The sequence below is a fragment of the Sorex araneus genome, chromosome X (assembly GCF_027595985.1).
Source record: "Sorex araneus isolate mSorAra2 chromosome X, mSorAra2.pri, whole genome shotgun sequence".
NCBI lineage: Eukaryota > Metazoa > Chordata > Mammalia > Eulipotyphla > Soricidae > Sorex > Sorex araneus.
This window is the reverse complement of record NC_073313.1, coordinates 87,435,509-87,452,518: the sequence shown is the minus strand read 5'-3', so window position 1 is coordinate 87,452,518 and position 17,010 is coordinate 87,435,509. Positions and strand designations below refer to the sequence as shown.

At 39.8% G+C, this 17,010-nt stretch overlaps 1 protein-coding gene across 1 annotated transcript in view; it reads left to right on the top strand.

Annotated features, from left to right (window-relative positions):
• OCRL (OCRL inositol polyphosphate-5-phosphatase) overlaps nucleotides 1-17,010 on the top strand; it is a 74,843-nt gene that overhangs the window by 21,929 nt on the left and 35,904 nt on the right. Inside the window, exons 4-14 of the mRNA XM_055119969.1 lie at nucleotides 320-430; nucleotides 859-948; nucleotides 1,638-1,758; nucleotides 1,847-2,017; nucleotides 3,594-3,695; nucleotides 4,273-4,387; nucleotides 6,556-6,672; nucleotides 6,770-6,969; nucleotides 9,426-9,537; nucleotides 11,140-11,249; nucleotides 12,908-13,043. Coding sequence (XP_054975944.1) covers nucleotides 320-430; nucleotides 859-948; nucleotides 1,638-1,758; nucleotides 1,847-2,017; nucleotides 3,594-3,695; nucleotides 4,273-4,387; nucleotides 6,556-6,672; nucleotides 6,770-6,969; nucleotides 9,426-9,537; nucleotides 11,140-11,249; nucleotides 12,908-13,043 — 1,385 coding nt within the window. The remainder of the gene's footprint in view (nucleotides 1-319; nucleotides 431-858; nucleotides 949-1,637; nucleotides 1,759-1,846; nucleotides 2,018-3,593; nucleotides 3,696-4,272; nucleotides 4,388-6,555; nucleotides 6,673-6,769; nucleotides 6,970-9,425; nucleotides 9,538-11,139; nucleotides 11,250-12,907; nucleotides 13,044-17,010) is intronic.

The following is a 17,010-nucleotide window of genomic DNA, read 5'->3' as shown; positions in this document are numbered from 1 at the left end:
AGTATCTTGCCTGCATGGCGGAGCCTGGCAAGCTACCAATGGCATATTCAATGTGCCAAAAACAGTAACAAACAATTCTCACAATGGAGACATTACTGGTGCCCACTCGAGCAAATTGATGAGCAACTGGATGACAGTGAAAGTGACAACATTTCCACCACCACACCAAGTCCCTCCATCTTGTACGTGTATCTCCTGTGTTAGAGATCTGAAATAATTGTGATCTGGACCTTCTACTAAACTGGTAAATTGAAACTATCATCCCAAGAAAACATTGTATTCTATAGCTAAATGTATATGGATTTCAATTATTTTTTAGGTGGCTGCAAAATTAGAGTTCAGGGGGCCTGGACCAGAGAGCGCCGCTTTGAAATTCCCGATGAGGAGCACTGTTTAAAGTTTCTCTCAGATGTCTTTGCTGCTCAGGAAGGTAACTCAAGACTCAGCAGATTTCTTTCCACTATTTGAATGGAAATAAATTTCTGACTTGTAGACAGAGACGAAAGTGGCCTTTAGCAAAATACCTCACCCCTGAGACTTAGAAGGTGATTTTTTTTCTCCTTAATAGTGAACCCTGGAATAAATTAGGGAATAAGACTGGCTATTCAGTTTTAGGGACACAGACATTTTACAGAATCTTCAGTCATAGCATGGACAGTTTACCGTAGGTCGTCAATCTTTTACCCCCAGATTATCCCAGAATAGTCCTTATTTTCTTAGCCACATCCTCTGTATTCCTCTCTTTCAAGAAAGGTTCTGTCCACTGCATTTAAGGAGTGCTGAGTGAGTTACTTTCGGTTATGGTAAATTCCACTTAAAGGACGCCCCAGTTTCTAATCATGACCTTTATCTCTCCAGCTCAGTCAAAACTTCTTATTCCAGAGCAAAAGGATTCATCCAGCTGGTATCAGAAATTAGATACTAAAGACCAGTCATCTGATGTTACAGGTACTCAAGGAATTCTTTTTGTCCTGGTTGCATAATCTTGGCAGAGTATATTGTATCTGGACAGATAAGATCATACAGATTGTTTTAAGTCAGAAACTTTCACCCATGAAGTTTTATCTCCACTGGTTTTTATTGTATGCCCACTGATTAATAATGTTTTCTACTGCTCTTTTCTGTGGCATATTAGCTCTTCAGGAGACAGCTTAATAGAGTGATTAAAAAGTGCACAACCAAGGCAAGACTGCCTAGGTTTGAATTCCACTTCTGTGACTCATTCACCATATGACCTTGGTTGACTTACTTAACAGCTCTAAGATGCCATCTTTTTCTGTAACATGGAAAGATTGTTAATTTACCTACCTCATGGGTTCTTGTGACAACTGAGATAATGACATAATCCCTTACTCTCAACCCAGTATTGTACTGAGTCTTCAATAAATGTTGGCTTTTATGAACATTCAGATTCCAAATTAATGTAATTTACTGTTATGTTATGTAATATATCAGTGCTTCATGAAGGACAGATGTGCTTTCCTCCCAATTTAAGTTACCACTATCCTTATTACACCTTTCTTTTTAGTAATGCCACTGATCAAATAAACTACCAGTCAAGAGCAAAGTCCTGTTTAGACTTGATAAGTTTGTATGTACTTTCCCCATCCTTCTAACTTCAGTTCTGTACTCTTTAGGGCTTCTCGGATTTGAGGATAACTTTGCCTCCATGAATTTGGACAAGAAAATAAGTTCACAAAACCATCCTACAGGAATTCACCGGGAACCACCACCACCACCCCATTCCATGGGTAGAATGTAAGTCCTTTGTCAAAACATACTTCTTCTATAGAAGATTTTCATTTTTAAAGCAATTTCACTTATAAATCACTTATTGATTTAATAGGCTTCCGCGTGAAAAAGAAACATCTAGCAAGGAACAGCCCAAAGTGACCAACACCATGCGGAAACTCTTTACACCTACTACTAATACTTCCCCTTCCGTCCAGCGGGAAGGTATCATCAAACATATCCTGGCAAAGCGAGAGAAAGAATATGTCGACCTTCAGACTTTCAGGTTAGTCTCTCTTGTCTCTACTGGAGTTAAAAATTAGCAGGTATAGCAAAAAATAGCCTTTTCGCCATGTAGAAGTTTCAGTTAATTAAGAATCAAAGCATAGGGGGCCAAGGATATGGCTGAGCAATAGAGCACTTGCTTTTCATTTGTGAGTCCCTGAGTTAGATTCCTGGTACCACCAAAAGAAAGAGAATTCAAACATAATAAAAAAGAAATGTCAGCTGATTCAACCCCTTTCTCTATGTTGATCATATATACATACACACATATGTTAGATGTGTGTGTTATCCAAAATAATGCAAATGCTACTTTGTTTTGTTTTTTTTCTTTTTTTTTGCTTTTGGGCCATATTCAGCTGTGCACAGGGCTTACTCCTGTCTCTGTGCTCAGGGATCACTCCTGTCAGGGTTTGGGGGACCATGTGGGGTGCTGGGAATCAAATCTGGGTTGGCTGCGTGCAAGGCAAGCCCCTGCCCTCTATTTTATTGCTCTGGCCCCTCCTTTGGATTTTCTAACTATTAATGACACCATTCTGCTAACATCTCTGTCTACTCTTGGCATACCCAATCAAATTCACATGTACTAGAGAATTGTTCCCTTTCACATGCCATAAGCAAGTGTGTCTAATCTCTCTGACTTGGTGAGTTTTGTTTCTCTTTCAATACTGGAAAGTTTTAAACCCACCATTATGAGCCTCTTAACTTAGCTACTTAACTTAGTTACTTAGTAAATTAAAAGTTTTACCCAGTCCTCTTGACTAGAGGTCAACCATACTTTTTTTCTTCTGTATGATTTTTCAATTCACCTTCTTGATGTTCACTTTTCTGGGCTAAATTTATGTGGCATGGCATGGCATGTATTCCTGATTTTACAAATAAATAAATAAATGAAACCCAGCATGTCTCTTTGTCATTCCTGAACCCTTGTCTTGTACTTCTTATGTAACCTTCTAATCCAAGATTCTAGTCTCATTTGGTATGAGACTTATTGGTATAAATACCTCTTTTATACCAATTCAATCAAAACTATTCCCCTGTGTTAAAGAACTCCAGCTCTTTTATGATGCTTTTATTTTTGTGTAAACAGCAAAGGCAGCCATGAATTTTCCCTCCTGTTTCCCCCCTTCATACTATATCTGCCTCAGCAGAATTTCCTATACAGATGTCCTTGTAATCCTTGGGGGAAATAAGATTCACTACAGTTTCTTATGGAACAGTTTTCCATGTTAGATACACTTATAGCCTGAAGATAACTCTATTGCAATGCAAGCTCTCCTTTCAAGTATGAGTTTCTATGGAGTTTAATTGAAAAGAAAGCAGTAGCGTAATTAACTGTCATTTTTGAGTAAAGACTTGGTTCTTTTCTAAAGTTTCACTGAATATAAAATTAAGTGAAAATAAACCCTCTGCCTTGGTGTTTTATATTCACGAAGTTTTACACATGTATGTGGCAAAACATTTTGAAGAATTATGTTGGCTTACTGTAACCATAACTCTTGTGTAGATGTGATAAGAAAATTTCTTTTGATTCATACCTGACACTTGTTTTCAAGTTATTTCTTGGTGTTATGTATTAGATTTTTTGTTGGAACTTGGAACGTGAATGGCCAGTCTCCAGATAGTGGGTTAGAACCTTGGCTGAACTGTGATCCGAATCCTCCTGATATCTACTGCATTGGGTAAAAAACACATCTGGTATTTACTTTGGGCTAATTTACATGACATTTGGTGTTAATGTTTGGTGTTTGGTGTTAATTTATATGACAGTCTACTTTCCCTCTTTTAAACTCTTTCGTAGAAAGCTAATGTAAACTATCTATGAGAGTTAAGTTGTGGGTGAAATTGGTGAGGATCAGAGTTGTGAGATCAGACAGGAACATATAACTTTAAATAGTGTTAGGAAGCACCTAGTCCTCCTGAAAACATACTCTTGAAAATCCATAGGAAACTGTTCTTCCTGTCATAGAAATCAAGACATAAGGTCACTTCTAACAGTGAGAATTCGTAGGATGCAAAACTCTTCCTTCATGGAAGCTTTTATGTTTATAGTTTGCATAGTTTATGAGTAGACTGCTGGGGGGGTCTTTGGGAAGGAAAGTGCCTTGTCCTTATTGATCACCTGGGTCAGCAGAGCAGTTTCATAAAAATTGTTTGAAATTTTTCTTTCTGTTTTCATCTAATGTCTCGGAGAATGACACAGGTACTCAAAGATGATAATGGAATATATACAGCTCTTACCTCTTCATGTTTTCTCAGATTCCAGGAGCTGGACTTGAGTACAGAAGCCTTTTTCTACTTTGACTCTGTAAAAGAACAGGAATGGACCATGGCTGTAGAGAGGGGCTTGCATTTTAAAGCCAAGTATAAGAAAGTAAGCCTCAATTAATTATCTGGTTTTGAAGGTGCTCCCAGGCAGTGCTCAGGGAACCTGGAGGCCACTCTTGCTGATACTCAGCCCACCAGGCCTGGGGGCTCAATGCTAGAGGATATGTAGCAATGGTCGGGCCCTGCAGTACCAGGGACCACTTGGGCCACACGTATGTGTGCCATGCTTGGAGGCCTCCAAGTCTATACACAGCAGTACTTGAGGAGCATGTACTTATGTTTTGCATGTACTCCTTCAATCCTGTGCTTTCTTGTCTCTCCAGTCCTTTTCGATTTATTATTTTGTTTCATTTTCGGTTTGGGGGGTCCACATCTGGAGGTGATCTGGGCTTACTCTTGGCTCTGCACTCAGGGTTTACTTACAGGGTTTACTTGGAGGACCATATGTGCTGCTGGGGATGGAACCCGGGTCGGCCGCGTGCAAGACAAGCACCCTACCGGCTGTACTATTGCTCCAGCCCCTGTCCTTTTAGATTTTAAGCTGTAAGATTTTTTTTTCATTTTTCTCACCTTTGTCTTCCTTCCTTCCTTCCTTCCTTCCTTCCTTCCTTCCTTCCTTCCTTCCTTCCTTCCTTCCTTCCTTCCTTCCTTCCTCCCTCCCTTCCTTCTTCCTTCCAAGTTTCTTTCCTTCCTCCCTCCCTCCCTTTCTCCCTCCCTCCCTTTCTCCCTCCCTCCTTTTCTTCCCTCTCTCCTCCATCCCTCCCTTCCTTCCTCTCTTCCTCACTTCCTCTCTTCCTCACTTCCTTCCTTCCTTCCTTCCTTCCTTCCTTCCTCCCTCTCTCTTTCTTCCTCCCTCCCTTCCTTTCTCAGTAACATTACAAGATTGTAAATGTTTATATGCTTTTACAGCAGTGGTTTCCAAAGTGGGTGATTTCACTCACTTGGGATGCTGTACTAGTATTGGGTGCCGTTGGGGGACACTTTTTGTTACTTTTTCCTCTTTAAAAAATGTACTCCCAGGAGGGTGCTATGAGTGATTTTTCTTTTTCTGAACAGGACAGTAGGCCAAATAAATTTGAGAGCCTCTGCTTTGGAGGTACATCTTTAACACCATATCCACTGCCAGTAACCCCCTCCTCTTTAGTACATGACTAAATCAAGCTGAACTTGAAAGTTATTCTGTAACGTACATTTTGTTCCAAAAGAACCATTTCCATGAATTATTTTCCATGTGTAATACTGGAATAGGACAGACTAATCCTTTATGCCTATTTCATGGGGATAAAATTCCCTAAGTTTTCTGATCTTTTGTTTTCATTACTTAGATAACTTTTTAGGGTGAAAATGAATTTTATTGTTTTATTACAATAAGAAACTAGAAATAATTACATACAAGGTAACTTGTGTAGTAAGTTTCAGACTGAAATTTTTCACTGACATGGTTTATTGATAGGCAGTTTGCATTTTGTTGATTTTTTTTAATATGGTGGGTAAGCCTTGGAATCAGAGCAATAATAAAAGTGTTGTGGAACCGAAATGAGTTCTAAATTTAATTGTAAGTCAGGAATTCACTTTAGCAAGGTATACTAACTCGGTCTTTAGAAGGCATGTGGCCGAAGCTACTAGAAGAGTTACTTTAATTACATGGCTAGCATACTAAGTCCTTTATTAGGAATCCTTTGAGAATTTTCATTAATAGCTTGTTGGTATAGGTAATAAGACTCCTAAAGATGTAATTCTTCGCATACAGATCTTAACTAGTAAATATTTCAGACATATATCCAGCTCTTGCTTACTGATTAAAATAATCAAAGTATATAGGATTGCCACTGTATGTATTTTAATTCCTTTAGAAAATTGAAAATCGAAAAGTAAGGAGAAGCAAATGGAACAAGCTGAACTACAGGCATTATCCTTCTTATTTGAATTTTTAATGTTGCTTTCTCCTGGTAAGCTAAAAAGTGATTACAATAATGGATTAGAACCAAATGTGCTGTTGTCCCCAAAGATTTTTAACTCATTGGTCAGAGCCACATGAGAACTTCCCAAAGAAACTGTTTCTTCCTTATAGGGAGCTCACTGGGAAATTAGGGTTTGTGTTCGGATTTGGGCACCATTATTTCATTTTGTTCCTGTTGAAAAAATTGTGCGAAACTAGATATGTGGCAGAGAGAGTATTGACTTGAACCTTTTCTAATTCCCTGGGACTATTAGGTCCAACTAGTCCGCCTTGTTGGGATGATGCTCCTAATATTTGCCAAAAAGGATCAGTATCGATATATCCGTGATGTTGCTGCAGAAACAGTTGGAACTGGAATCATGGGGAAAATGGTGAGCTTCTTGGGAAATGAGCTTGATTGCCATGTCCATTTGTGTTCAGTCACTCATCGTGCATTTGTACTAACTGAATAATCACTCTTGGTAACAGGGGAACAAAGGTGGAGTAGCTGTGAGATTTGTTTTTCACAACACGACCTTTTGCATTGTCAACTCCCACCTGGCTGCCCATGTGGAGGACTTTGAGAGGAGGAATCAAGATTATAAGGACATTTGTGCACGAATGAGTTTCATAGTCCCAAACCAGATGGTCCCAAATCCAACTCCACAGCTGAACATCATGAAACATGAGTGAGTGTTTAAGTTTCAATGGCAGGGCTAGAAGAGTTTAAATGTGAGAACGGTAGAAATATGAAAGAAATTGTAAAGTGTAAAACCTCTTTTCTTTGTGATCTCAATCCATAAGAGAAATTTGGGGTGTTTTTTTGTTCGTTTGTTGATCAATACCCCACAGTGCTCAGAAAACACCCCTGGCTCTGTACTCAGGACCACATGCAGCACCACTATTTGAACCAGGGTTGCAGCCAAAACTACATGCTAGGCAAACACCGTATCCTATGTACTAACTCTCTGGCTCAGTTTTTTGAGGAATAGTGGATTACTGGGGCAAAGAAAATTGATTTCATATGCTGTGTGAAAAATTATACACTGGTGGGGACAGAGCAGCAGTGCAGCAGGTCGGTTGCTTGTCTTGTATGTAATTAACACTGGTTCGATCCTCAGCACCTCATAACCCCTGAGCACCACCGGTGTGGCCTCCAAAAAGCAATCATCACTGAATTTCAGAGATTTAATAGAAACATACGTAAAATAGCTAGGTTTTTATTTATATTTTAAAATTATTTATTTATTTATTTTGTCTTTTTTGATCACACCTGGCGATTCTCAGGGGTTATTCCTGGATCTGCACTCAGGATTCACTCCTGGCAGTGCTCAGAGGACCATATGGGATGCCAGGGATTGAACTCGGGTTGGCTGCTTGGAAGGCAAATGCCCTACCCACTGTAATATCACTCCTGCCCCCAAATAGCTAGATTTTAAGATATAATTATGTGTAGAAGTTATATGGATAGAGTTAAATGAATTTTACTGTTAAAGTTATTTTTACTTGTTTCTTTTTCTTTTCAAATTTTGATAGTAGAAACTTTTGATGTACATTGTATTTCTTCTGAACGATGCAGCTATAGACTGCACATTTTAATACACACATTCTTGTTAGATAGGACTATATTTATCCTCTTTATTGTGGATCTCTTTTCAAGCCAGCATATATAGGTCTACATTATGGTGTTGTGCTGATGTTGTGCTCAGGAATTACTCCCGCAGGGAGGGGCTCAGGGGACCACATGGATTGCTGGGGATTGAACCCAGGTTGCTATGTGCAAGACAAGCACTCTCTCCTCTCTACTATTGCTTCAGCCCTTTTTGCTTGGTTTGAGGGCTGCACTTGATGGTGCTTAGGATTTACTCCTGGCTCTGCACTCAGGGATCACTCGTAGCAGGACCTGAGGACCACAGGAGTGCCAGGGATGGAACCCAGGTCAGCAGCGTGCAAGGAAAGCACTCTACTACCTGTACTATCTCTCTACCTGTAGATCTACATTATTCTTTGTAATGACTGTAATAAGAATATGAGAATTAGGGAAATAAAGACACAGAGGATCAATAGGATAATAGGAAAGAAAGGTCAGTAAAGAGTGGGACTTAATAAGGGTAGAAGCAATCATTTAAGAAATGGATCAGGTGGTAGAAAATGATTTTTGTAAAGAAATTAATACTGGTAATTAAATTCAGAGAGAGGCTGATATGATCTGAAATTTGATATGGGATTTCTTAGAAAAACTGAAGGTAAAATAAAGGTGTTAGAATCAGTAGATAGCAGGATAATTAAGGAGAGTGCAGGGGAGACTAATGATATTGAGCTGTTTCCATACTGTCTCAGTAATTAGGATCAAAATGAATTATTTCACAGTGGTAAAGTCAAGGCCTTGACTTTACTGGTCACAGAGTCTGAAATCTTGTAAATTTATTTCCTGAGGATTCCAGAAATGTTATGTTGCAATTACAGTTGGCAATGAGACCCACTTAGAACTTGAGGTAGCGCATAGGAAAATTCCATGTACGTGTAGTTAATTTCAGGTTCATCTTTGGTGGGGTTCTCAGCATATCTAGGGACCTGTTGCTAGATCCCAGAGCATGAGTTTCCCGTGGTATGTAAGTTGCCTCCTGCCAGGCACTTGGACCGTGAATGTGGTGCAGGGGTAGATAGACTGGCCGATGTGGAGAGCCCCTGTGGGCCCTGCCTGGGAGAGATGTCATTCAGACGATGCAGACTTGAGCGGAGAGCCTGCAGAACATCAGGACTCAGGGAGGCAGAAAACATGCAGATTCTCTTTCCCTGGAGACCTGGCAGGCAGCCAGGAAAAATTTTGACGCCAGTCCAGCAAATAAACTATATGCTTCTCTCAGGCAGTTAACTCCTTGGCTTCTGAATACCAAGCTGATACTGTAGCTCTCAGTCTTGTTCTCCATGTAGGGAACTATCCGTCCTGTCTGTTTTGTAATCCCTTGTCCCTTTCAAGTGTTGATAATACTTGTCCGTAAAGGATAGTTGGAGCTTACCCTTGTCAAATAGTGATAAATGAGTCCCTATCAGTAATCTCTCCACTTTTCTTCTCTTCATTCTTCTCTGATTGATTTTTATGCCAGACATTGCTAGTTCTGTTCATATATCTCTTGATCCTCAGTGTTGTCATCTGGCTGGGAGATTTGAACTACAGACTGTGCATGCCAGATGCCAATGAAGTGAAGAGTTTTATTAACAAGAATGACCTTCAGAGACTCTTGAAATTTGACCAAGTAAGTAGATTTTCATTTGATAGGTACTTTCCTAGATAGCCAGTAAGATGGTTACGCTTATGAGGTAGATACCTGGGAATGTGTTTTACTGGAAGTAGATGTAGTGATCTTGTGAAAACAATGTTGGTAGTGGATGGTGGTGAGCTTACTTATACCATGTTTGCAGTGTTTATATTAATTGCCTGGTTGGGAGGAGAAGGGATAACATTAGTGACTAAAAGTAATATAATGTTTATTCATTAAGCCTTTACAAGAAGAAATTTCAGAGATTTGTTTAAATAAATTGGAGAACTGGTGGGGTTAATTGGAAAACACTTCCTGGAGGAAGTGGGCATTCAGCTCTGTTGATGTGGTTTGGCAGACCGAACAGGGAAGCTGCTTCTATGATCTCTTGGCAGGCTCTGCAGCTTGGAGGTAAAAGAGGGGAGGCCCTGTGAGGGGATTGGGAAGCAAAGAAGGTATTTGTCTCTGACAGATAGCATCGGTTATGGTCTAATGGGAACTGACCGAGAAGTTGAAATGAGCTCATTTCAACTTCTCGGTCAGTTCCCATTAGTATATAGATGTTAGAACCTTGGGGAAGGCATGGATTTGGTAACATATCCATGGACCTGGTTTTTCTGTAAATTTGCTGAGGAACTTGGCACATGACTTTAATTGTTAGTTCACTATGTGGAGACCAGCTGCTAAGAGTAAATGCTTCTTATTGAGGGAAGGAACTATTTTGACTTTGGGGGAATGTCTTTCTTTGAGTGTTTTTCTATCTTTATCTGAGACTTTTTGACATACAGTCAAAGTCCAAGTGGTTTGCAGTGAAACTTTCTTGGCTGTGTTTTTTTTCCATCAAGGTTAACTAGCTAATTTCTTCCTCTGCCCTGCCTCCAAAGGGAGTAGAGTTGGAACAAATTCTGAGCCTTATGTGGTTCTCATAAAATATTTTAGTGAAGATAACTCTTAGGATATTTGTAACTATTCACTACATTTGGAATTATCAAATCAGGTATTCAGATTATTGGATTTTGAAGTTACCCATTCAAAAATTGTGTATTTTGATGGGGTCATACCTGGTAACTCTGGTTGCTTGAGGGCCAGTCTTGGCAGTACTCAGGGGACCATGTGGTACTAGGGATCAAGCATACATGATATTCTAAATGTGAAGTATGCATTCCAGCCCTTTGATCTTCTCCCTTGACCCTTTATGTCTTTTTTAAAGTAAAGTTAAAATAGTGCCATATGGTTTCTGAAGTTATTGTTATCCAGATTTTGTTTACTCCTTTTATTTTTTCTTTTAGCAATGAAAAAGGTTAGTGATGTGCTCATACCGAGTATGTGATCTGAGGTTAAGTTCAAATATTTTGGGAATGACAAGATTTCATTAATGAGGTTGAGAAATTTTGGGAGGCATTCCCATGCAGAGCTCAAGGGACCCAGGGTCCACTCCCAGAAATACTCCACTAACTATGGAGATGTGGAATTTACTTATGTACCCTAACAGTTGCAAAGGCTATGGAACTATGTACTTTGAAATTGCTGATCAATCTGATTATCACATTTATTCACATGGTGCTACCCTGCTTAAATGATGCTGCTTTCTATCTCTAGCTAAATATTCAACGCACTCAGAAAAAAGCTTTTGCTGACTTCATTGAAGGGGAAATCAAGTTTGCTCCCACTTATAAGTATGACTCTAAAACAGATCGATGGGATTCCAGGTAAAGTTATGAGAAAATGAAATAAGTTAAGGCCTGATCTTCTCTGTGTATTTCTGTATTGAAGGACTAGAAAATTTTAGTCTGTGCCAAAACAGATATAAATACCTAATAATGGCTTAATGCTATTACAGAATAAGTTTTATTTTATGAATACTCAAATGTAAGTTGATATTAGGAAAGTATTACTTCTATGTCAGGGTTCTTACTTTATGGCCTGCCTATATTTTTATGAGATACAGGCCAAGTTGGCCAACTTTCTTTGATTTGTACACATTCTTACTCTGTTCTGGCCTTTTTTATAAAATGGTATGTGGTGTGTGTGTGTGGGGGGGGTGTCTCTCAGCAGTGCTTGGGGCCAGGTCTTAGGCAATACTCAGTCAGGCTGTGTAGATCTGACAGTTCAAACATGCTGGTGCTTGGGGGTCTCCAGGGGTTACTCCTTTTGGTGCATGGGGGGCCATGAATTACCATGGATTAGATTTGGGGCCTTATGGGTACAATGTATGCACTCCAACCCTTTGAAATGTCTCCCTGACCCCTGTTAAAACTTTTTTTCCAAACTGTTTCTCAACTATTTAACACAGGATACCAGAAAGAGCCATGAGATTTAACGCTATGGTACTCAGACCTGGGTGCACCTTATAGTCTCCTAGGGGACTTTACAAATCACTCATGCTTGGGCCTGACTTCTGCTGCTGCAGGAGGAAGCTGAGTACCACCGTTGAAGGAGCCCTGTGATTTCCCAATTATCCAGTAAAGGACCCCTCTCAGTGTAATTCCTGTTAATTGTTTAGTTTCTACCTACATTCTCTTTGTTTCATGTAGTTTCCTAGCTGGCTGAGCCCTTAATCTTAGAAAGAGACTCCCTGGATGTGTGTAGCTTCTTTAGAGTCAGAGTACACTGGGATGGAGAGAGTTATCTTTATCTCTGCCCAGGGGAGCTAGTCAACAAATAAAGAGACACTGTCAGATCTTCTACACTTTGCCTTGTTTCTTCCACTCACCACTAAGAGTCAACTAAACTATTGATAAGAACATACTTGCATCACCATCTGGTTTATCTGTACTGGTGTTCCTCATTCTAGTAGACTTTCACCTACCCTTTAAATTCTATGGTTATATATTCCTGTTTGCATGCTTAGATAGTCATCTATATTAGAAGAAGCTAAAAGCCCCCAGTTTAAAGGGTAATTTTCTACTGATTCATCTCTTTAAATTAAGCCCAGACCAGGAATATAAGATTGGATTTTTAGATTTCATTAGTTATGTATCTGTTGTGAAGTATTGTTGCAGTTTTTAGAGCAAAGGAAGTGGAAGTGCTCCCAATAAATAATAATGACCTTCTGATGATCTTTTAAGGTGCCACTATATTTTCCCCAGGGCATCATTATTGAAAATGTAATCCCAATCTTAGAAGCCCCCTCACTGAACACCTGTATACTAATTTTTCATTGAACAGATAACAATGCTAGGGATTCGAAAGTCATGACAAATGTGCAGACATAGCTCCTTTCACAGAGCTTTTAATGCACTCAGATAGTTTAATATTTGAAATCACTGGAAAAGGAGAAGCATATAACCAAAGAGGCTAACCATTGTGGTAGGTATAAAATTCTTGTATGGTATGTTCTCTTTATAATTACTTTTTTCATGTGCAGTGGAAAATGCCGAGTTCCAGCCTGGTGTGACCGAATTCTTTGGAGAGGAACCAATGTTAATCAGCTTCACTACCGGAGTCACATGGAACTGAAAACCAGTGACCACAAGCCCGTTAGTGCTCTCTTCAACATTGGGGTAAATACTGGTTTGATCATTCTTTTATTTTTCTTAAATATCTCTGTTCTGAGGGCATTATTTATACCCACAGAAGATAGGCAATTCAGTGAGCAATAAATGTTTCCATAACCAAATAATCATTTATCACATTGAGAAGTTAGTGCGTTCCTAAATGCTGTCGTTATTACTCCGGACACATCAGGCATTTTAATGATACAGGTTCTCATGCTACATAATGGTTGGTCAGTAACCTTACCTTCCTAAAGTAACCTTACGTTCTTTATTCTTTATATGTCTATGGTGTTTTGATTTATATACCATTGGTTTACAGTATTATATAATTTTAGGGGTTCACTTCATAGCTCTGTTTTTGTGTAATTATCACTGCTCTCACCACCAAAAAGAACTCTCTGCTCATTCCTCACACCCTCCCCTCTTTTCCTTTAGTAACAACCAAAGTTATCACTGAAATCTGGGTTAGCTCATGTTACTTCTTGTCAGTTCTTTTGATTTGGTCATTCATATTCTATATATGAGTGAAGCTATCCAATAAGCAAGTCTTTCACTTGCTTATTTCCCTTATCGTAGTTCCCTCCTTTCTGTCCCAAAAGGCATGATTTATTCTTTTTAAATGGTGGAGAGGTATTCCATGAAGGCCTTTTCCAGTCATGTGTTGATGGACATTTAGGTTGATTGCATGCTTTGGCCATTGTGGAGACTGCTATGAACATAGGGGCGTCAGTATATTTTCATAATAGTGTTTAGTTATCTTTTCAATAAATGCCTAGGAATGGTATTGCTTGATCATATAGAATTTCCATTTTACTTTTTAAGAAAATCTCTATATTAACTGCACCATGTACATTCTCACCAAAAGTGACTATACAGAGATTCTTTTTTTAATTTTTAAAATTATTTATTTTATTGAATCACCATGTGGAAAGTTACAGAGTTCTCAGGCTTATGTCTCAGTTACTTTTTAAGAAAGGTTCCATTTTACTTTTTAAGAAAATCTCTATATTAACTGCACCATGTACATTCTCACCAAAAGTGAATATACAGAGATTCCTTTTTTTAATTTTTAAAATTATTTATTTTATTGAATCACCATGTGGAAAGTTACAAAGTTCTCAGGCTTATGTCTCAGTTATACAATGCTTGAACACGCGTCCCTTCACCAGTGCCCATATTCCACCACCAAAAACCCCAGTATACCTCCCACCCCCGAACCCCCCACCCAAGCCTGCGTAGCTGATACATTTCACTTTATTTTCTCTTTACATTGATTACATTCCATATTTCAACACAAAACTCACTATTGTTGTTGGAGTTTTCCCCCAAAAAAAACAGCCCTACTGACAAAAAATTGCATCATTTCCCTTCCTGGGGCAGCATGGGACAATGGCTTAGTTCACAGTCTAGAGACATGGCTGCAAGCAGTTGCTGGGACCAAAAGTAGTCTAGCTGGCCTCCAGATCGTGGTCGATCAGAAGCAGAGTGGCCGCACAAAAGTATGGCCACTCGGGTCGAATCTCAGCGGAGTGTTCGCCGGTATCATCCCGCTGTTTCAAGTTAATGAGTCTTTTTTTTCTCCTCCTTCCCACACCACCAAGTTCGTACCTGCTTAATAGTGCTCATAATATGGCGGACGCCACGCCGCTTCTCCCCAAAAAGGGGAAAAAAACTACATCCCTGTTTCTGATCTTTTTAAATTAATTTTTTAATTTCATTTTCATAAAGGTCACTGTAATTGTTTATATTCAACATTTCAACACCACTTGCACCACCTTCCCACCACCATTATTTCAAGTTTTCCCACCACCACCCAAACCTGTGCCATAGGCAGATGCTAAATAATTTATTTTGTATTTCTTGTTATGAATAAATAATATGACATGTCATGTGGCCATGAAGGCAATCATGCACTCCTGAAATTCTAAACTTTTTTAAATATTTGCGATCCAGAGCTATCTCTGCAGGTGCTGCTCTCTTCCAAGATTCATATGTGAGTCACTGAATCATAGCCATTAATGAGCTTAAATGGCACCCAGTGGCAGTTCTTGGGTGTGACTGCCTAGAAACTAAAAGGGCAGAGGAGATGTGGGGAAGTCACCTATCCCTGACTCTGTGAAGTCTGGAGATTTAAGTCACTAGTCCCGCATACCTGGGTTTTTTAGTGAATTCATTCTCATGGGCAGGGTCTTAGGACCAGCTCAGGATGAGCCTGTGAAGGTCAGCCATGAGGGTGGTGGCAATCGATTGGATTCTGGAGATTTGTGGCTGCTGGTGTTCATTTGGGGCAGGTGGAGAGACAAAAATGCCCCCCTCTGAGTGCCCTGGTGAAATCAGACTGGCACGGGGTAGGGAGACCTCTCTGCGGCATGCTGCTCTCTTCCGAGATTCATTTGTGCGTCTCTGAATCATGATCATTAATGCGCTTAAATAGCCTGATTTTGATCTCTTTTGAGATTTGTTTATGGGTCTCTGAAGCAAGGCCAATAAATGAGCTTGTATAGCTGAGTCAGAGGTGGTTTGTGGGCATGACTCCCATGTACCTAACTTTTGGCTATCTAATTTCTTGGTAAACTTGGTCCCAAGTTGTTGAGTCTGGCCAGAGGCACGGTGGCAATTTTAGGGTATCAAGAAGCCTGAAGGCACTATCAGGCTGCTGATGCTCTTGCCCCACAGGTAGAGTTTGACCTTCTGGGCAGCACTGTACCTTTCCTTCTTTTGTTTTGATGGTATTGTTTCAGAGCCCACATACCCGATGGTGCTTGGGGACCACCAGGTCCACACCCAGATGCCCTAAAGAGTCATAAAATGCTAGAGATCAAAACCAGAGCCTTACACATACAAAACACATAACTGGTCCTATCCAAGCTTTTTTGGTTTAAATCATTCTTGTGTGTGTGAGGTGATATCTCATTGTAGGTTTGATTATCAGTTTCCTAATATTACAAGTTATGGAATATTTTCTCATGTGTCTATGAGTCATCTGTATGTCTTCTTTGTAGAGTTGTCTATTCATGTGCTTTGCCTATGAATAATTTCAACTGGGTTGGTTGATAATCTGTTGGGAAATTGTGTGAGTTCTTCATATAGTTAGGTTATTACCCATATCTCAGCTTTATGATATGTAAATATCTTCTCCCAGTTGCTAGGTTTCCTTTTTGTTTTTGTGGCATTTTCTTCGGCTGTGTAAAGCCTTTTAGTTTGATATCATACCATTTGTTTCTTTGGTTTGTGCTCAGGGCTTACTCCTGCCTTTGTGCTCAGGGATCACTCCTGGAGGTGTTTGGAAGATTATTCAGTGCTAGGGATTGAACCTGTATTGGCTTCAAGGCAAGCTTCTTGCCACCTGTCCTATATCTGCTCACACCCCCATTTGATTCTTTTTAAATTTTTGGACCACACTCAGCAGTCTTCAGGGGTTACTCCTGGCTGCATTCAGGAGTCACTCCTGGGGAGTTCAGTGGACAATATGGGATTCTAAGGATTGAACCCTGGTTGGCTGTGTGGAAGACAAGCTCCTTACCCACTGTACTATCTCTCCAGCCCACCCATTTGTTTCTTTCTGATTTCTTTTCTCTTGCCTTTAGAATTGAATTTCTGGGGGCTGGAGCGATAGTACAGCAGTGATGGCGTTTACCCTGCACACGGCCAACCTGGCTTCAATCCCCAGCATCCCATAGGGTCCCCAGCACTGCCGGGAATGATTCCTTAGTGCAGAGCCACGAGTAACCCCTGAGCATTGCTGGGTGTGACCCGAAAAGCCAAAAAAAATTGAGTTTCTGAATGTGTCTTCAATACTGAAGATCTGCAGTGTATCACCTATATTTTCTTCTGTATATTTTATGGTTTCAGGTCAGATATTAAGTCTTATTATATTTGGAGTAAATTTTTGTGTATAGTGTTAAATAGCTACCAGGTTTCCTTTTTTGCATGTTAGCAGTCTAGTTTGCCCAGCACCGCTTATTGAAGAGGC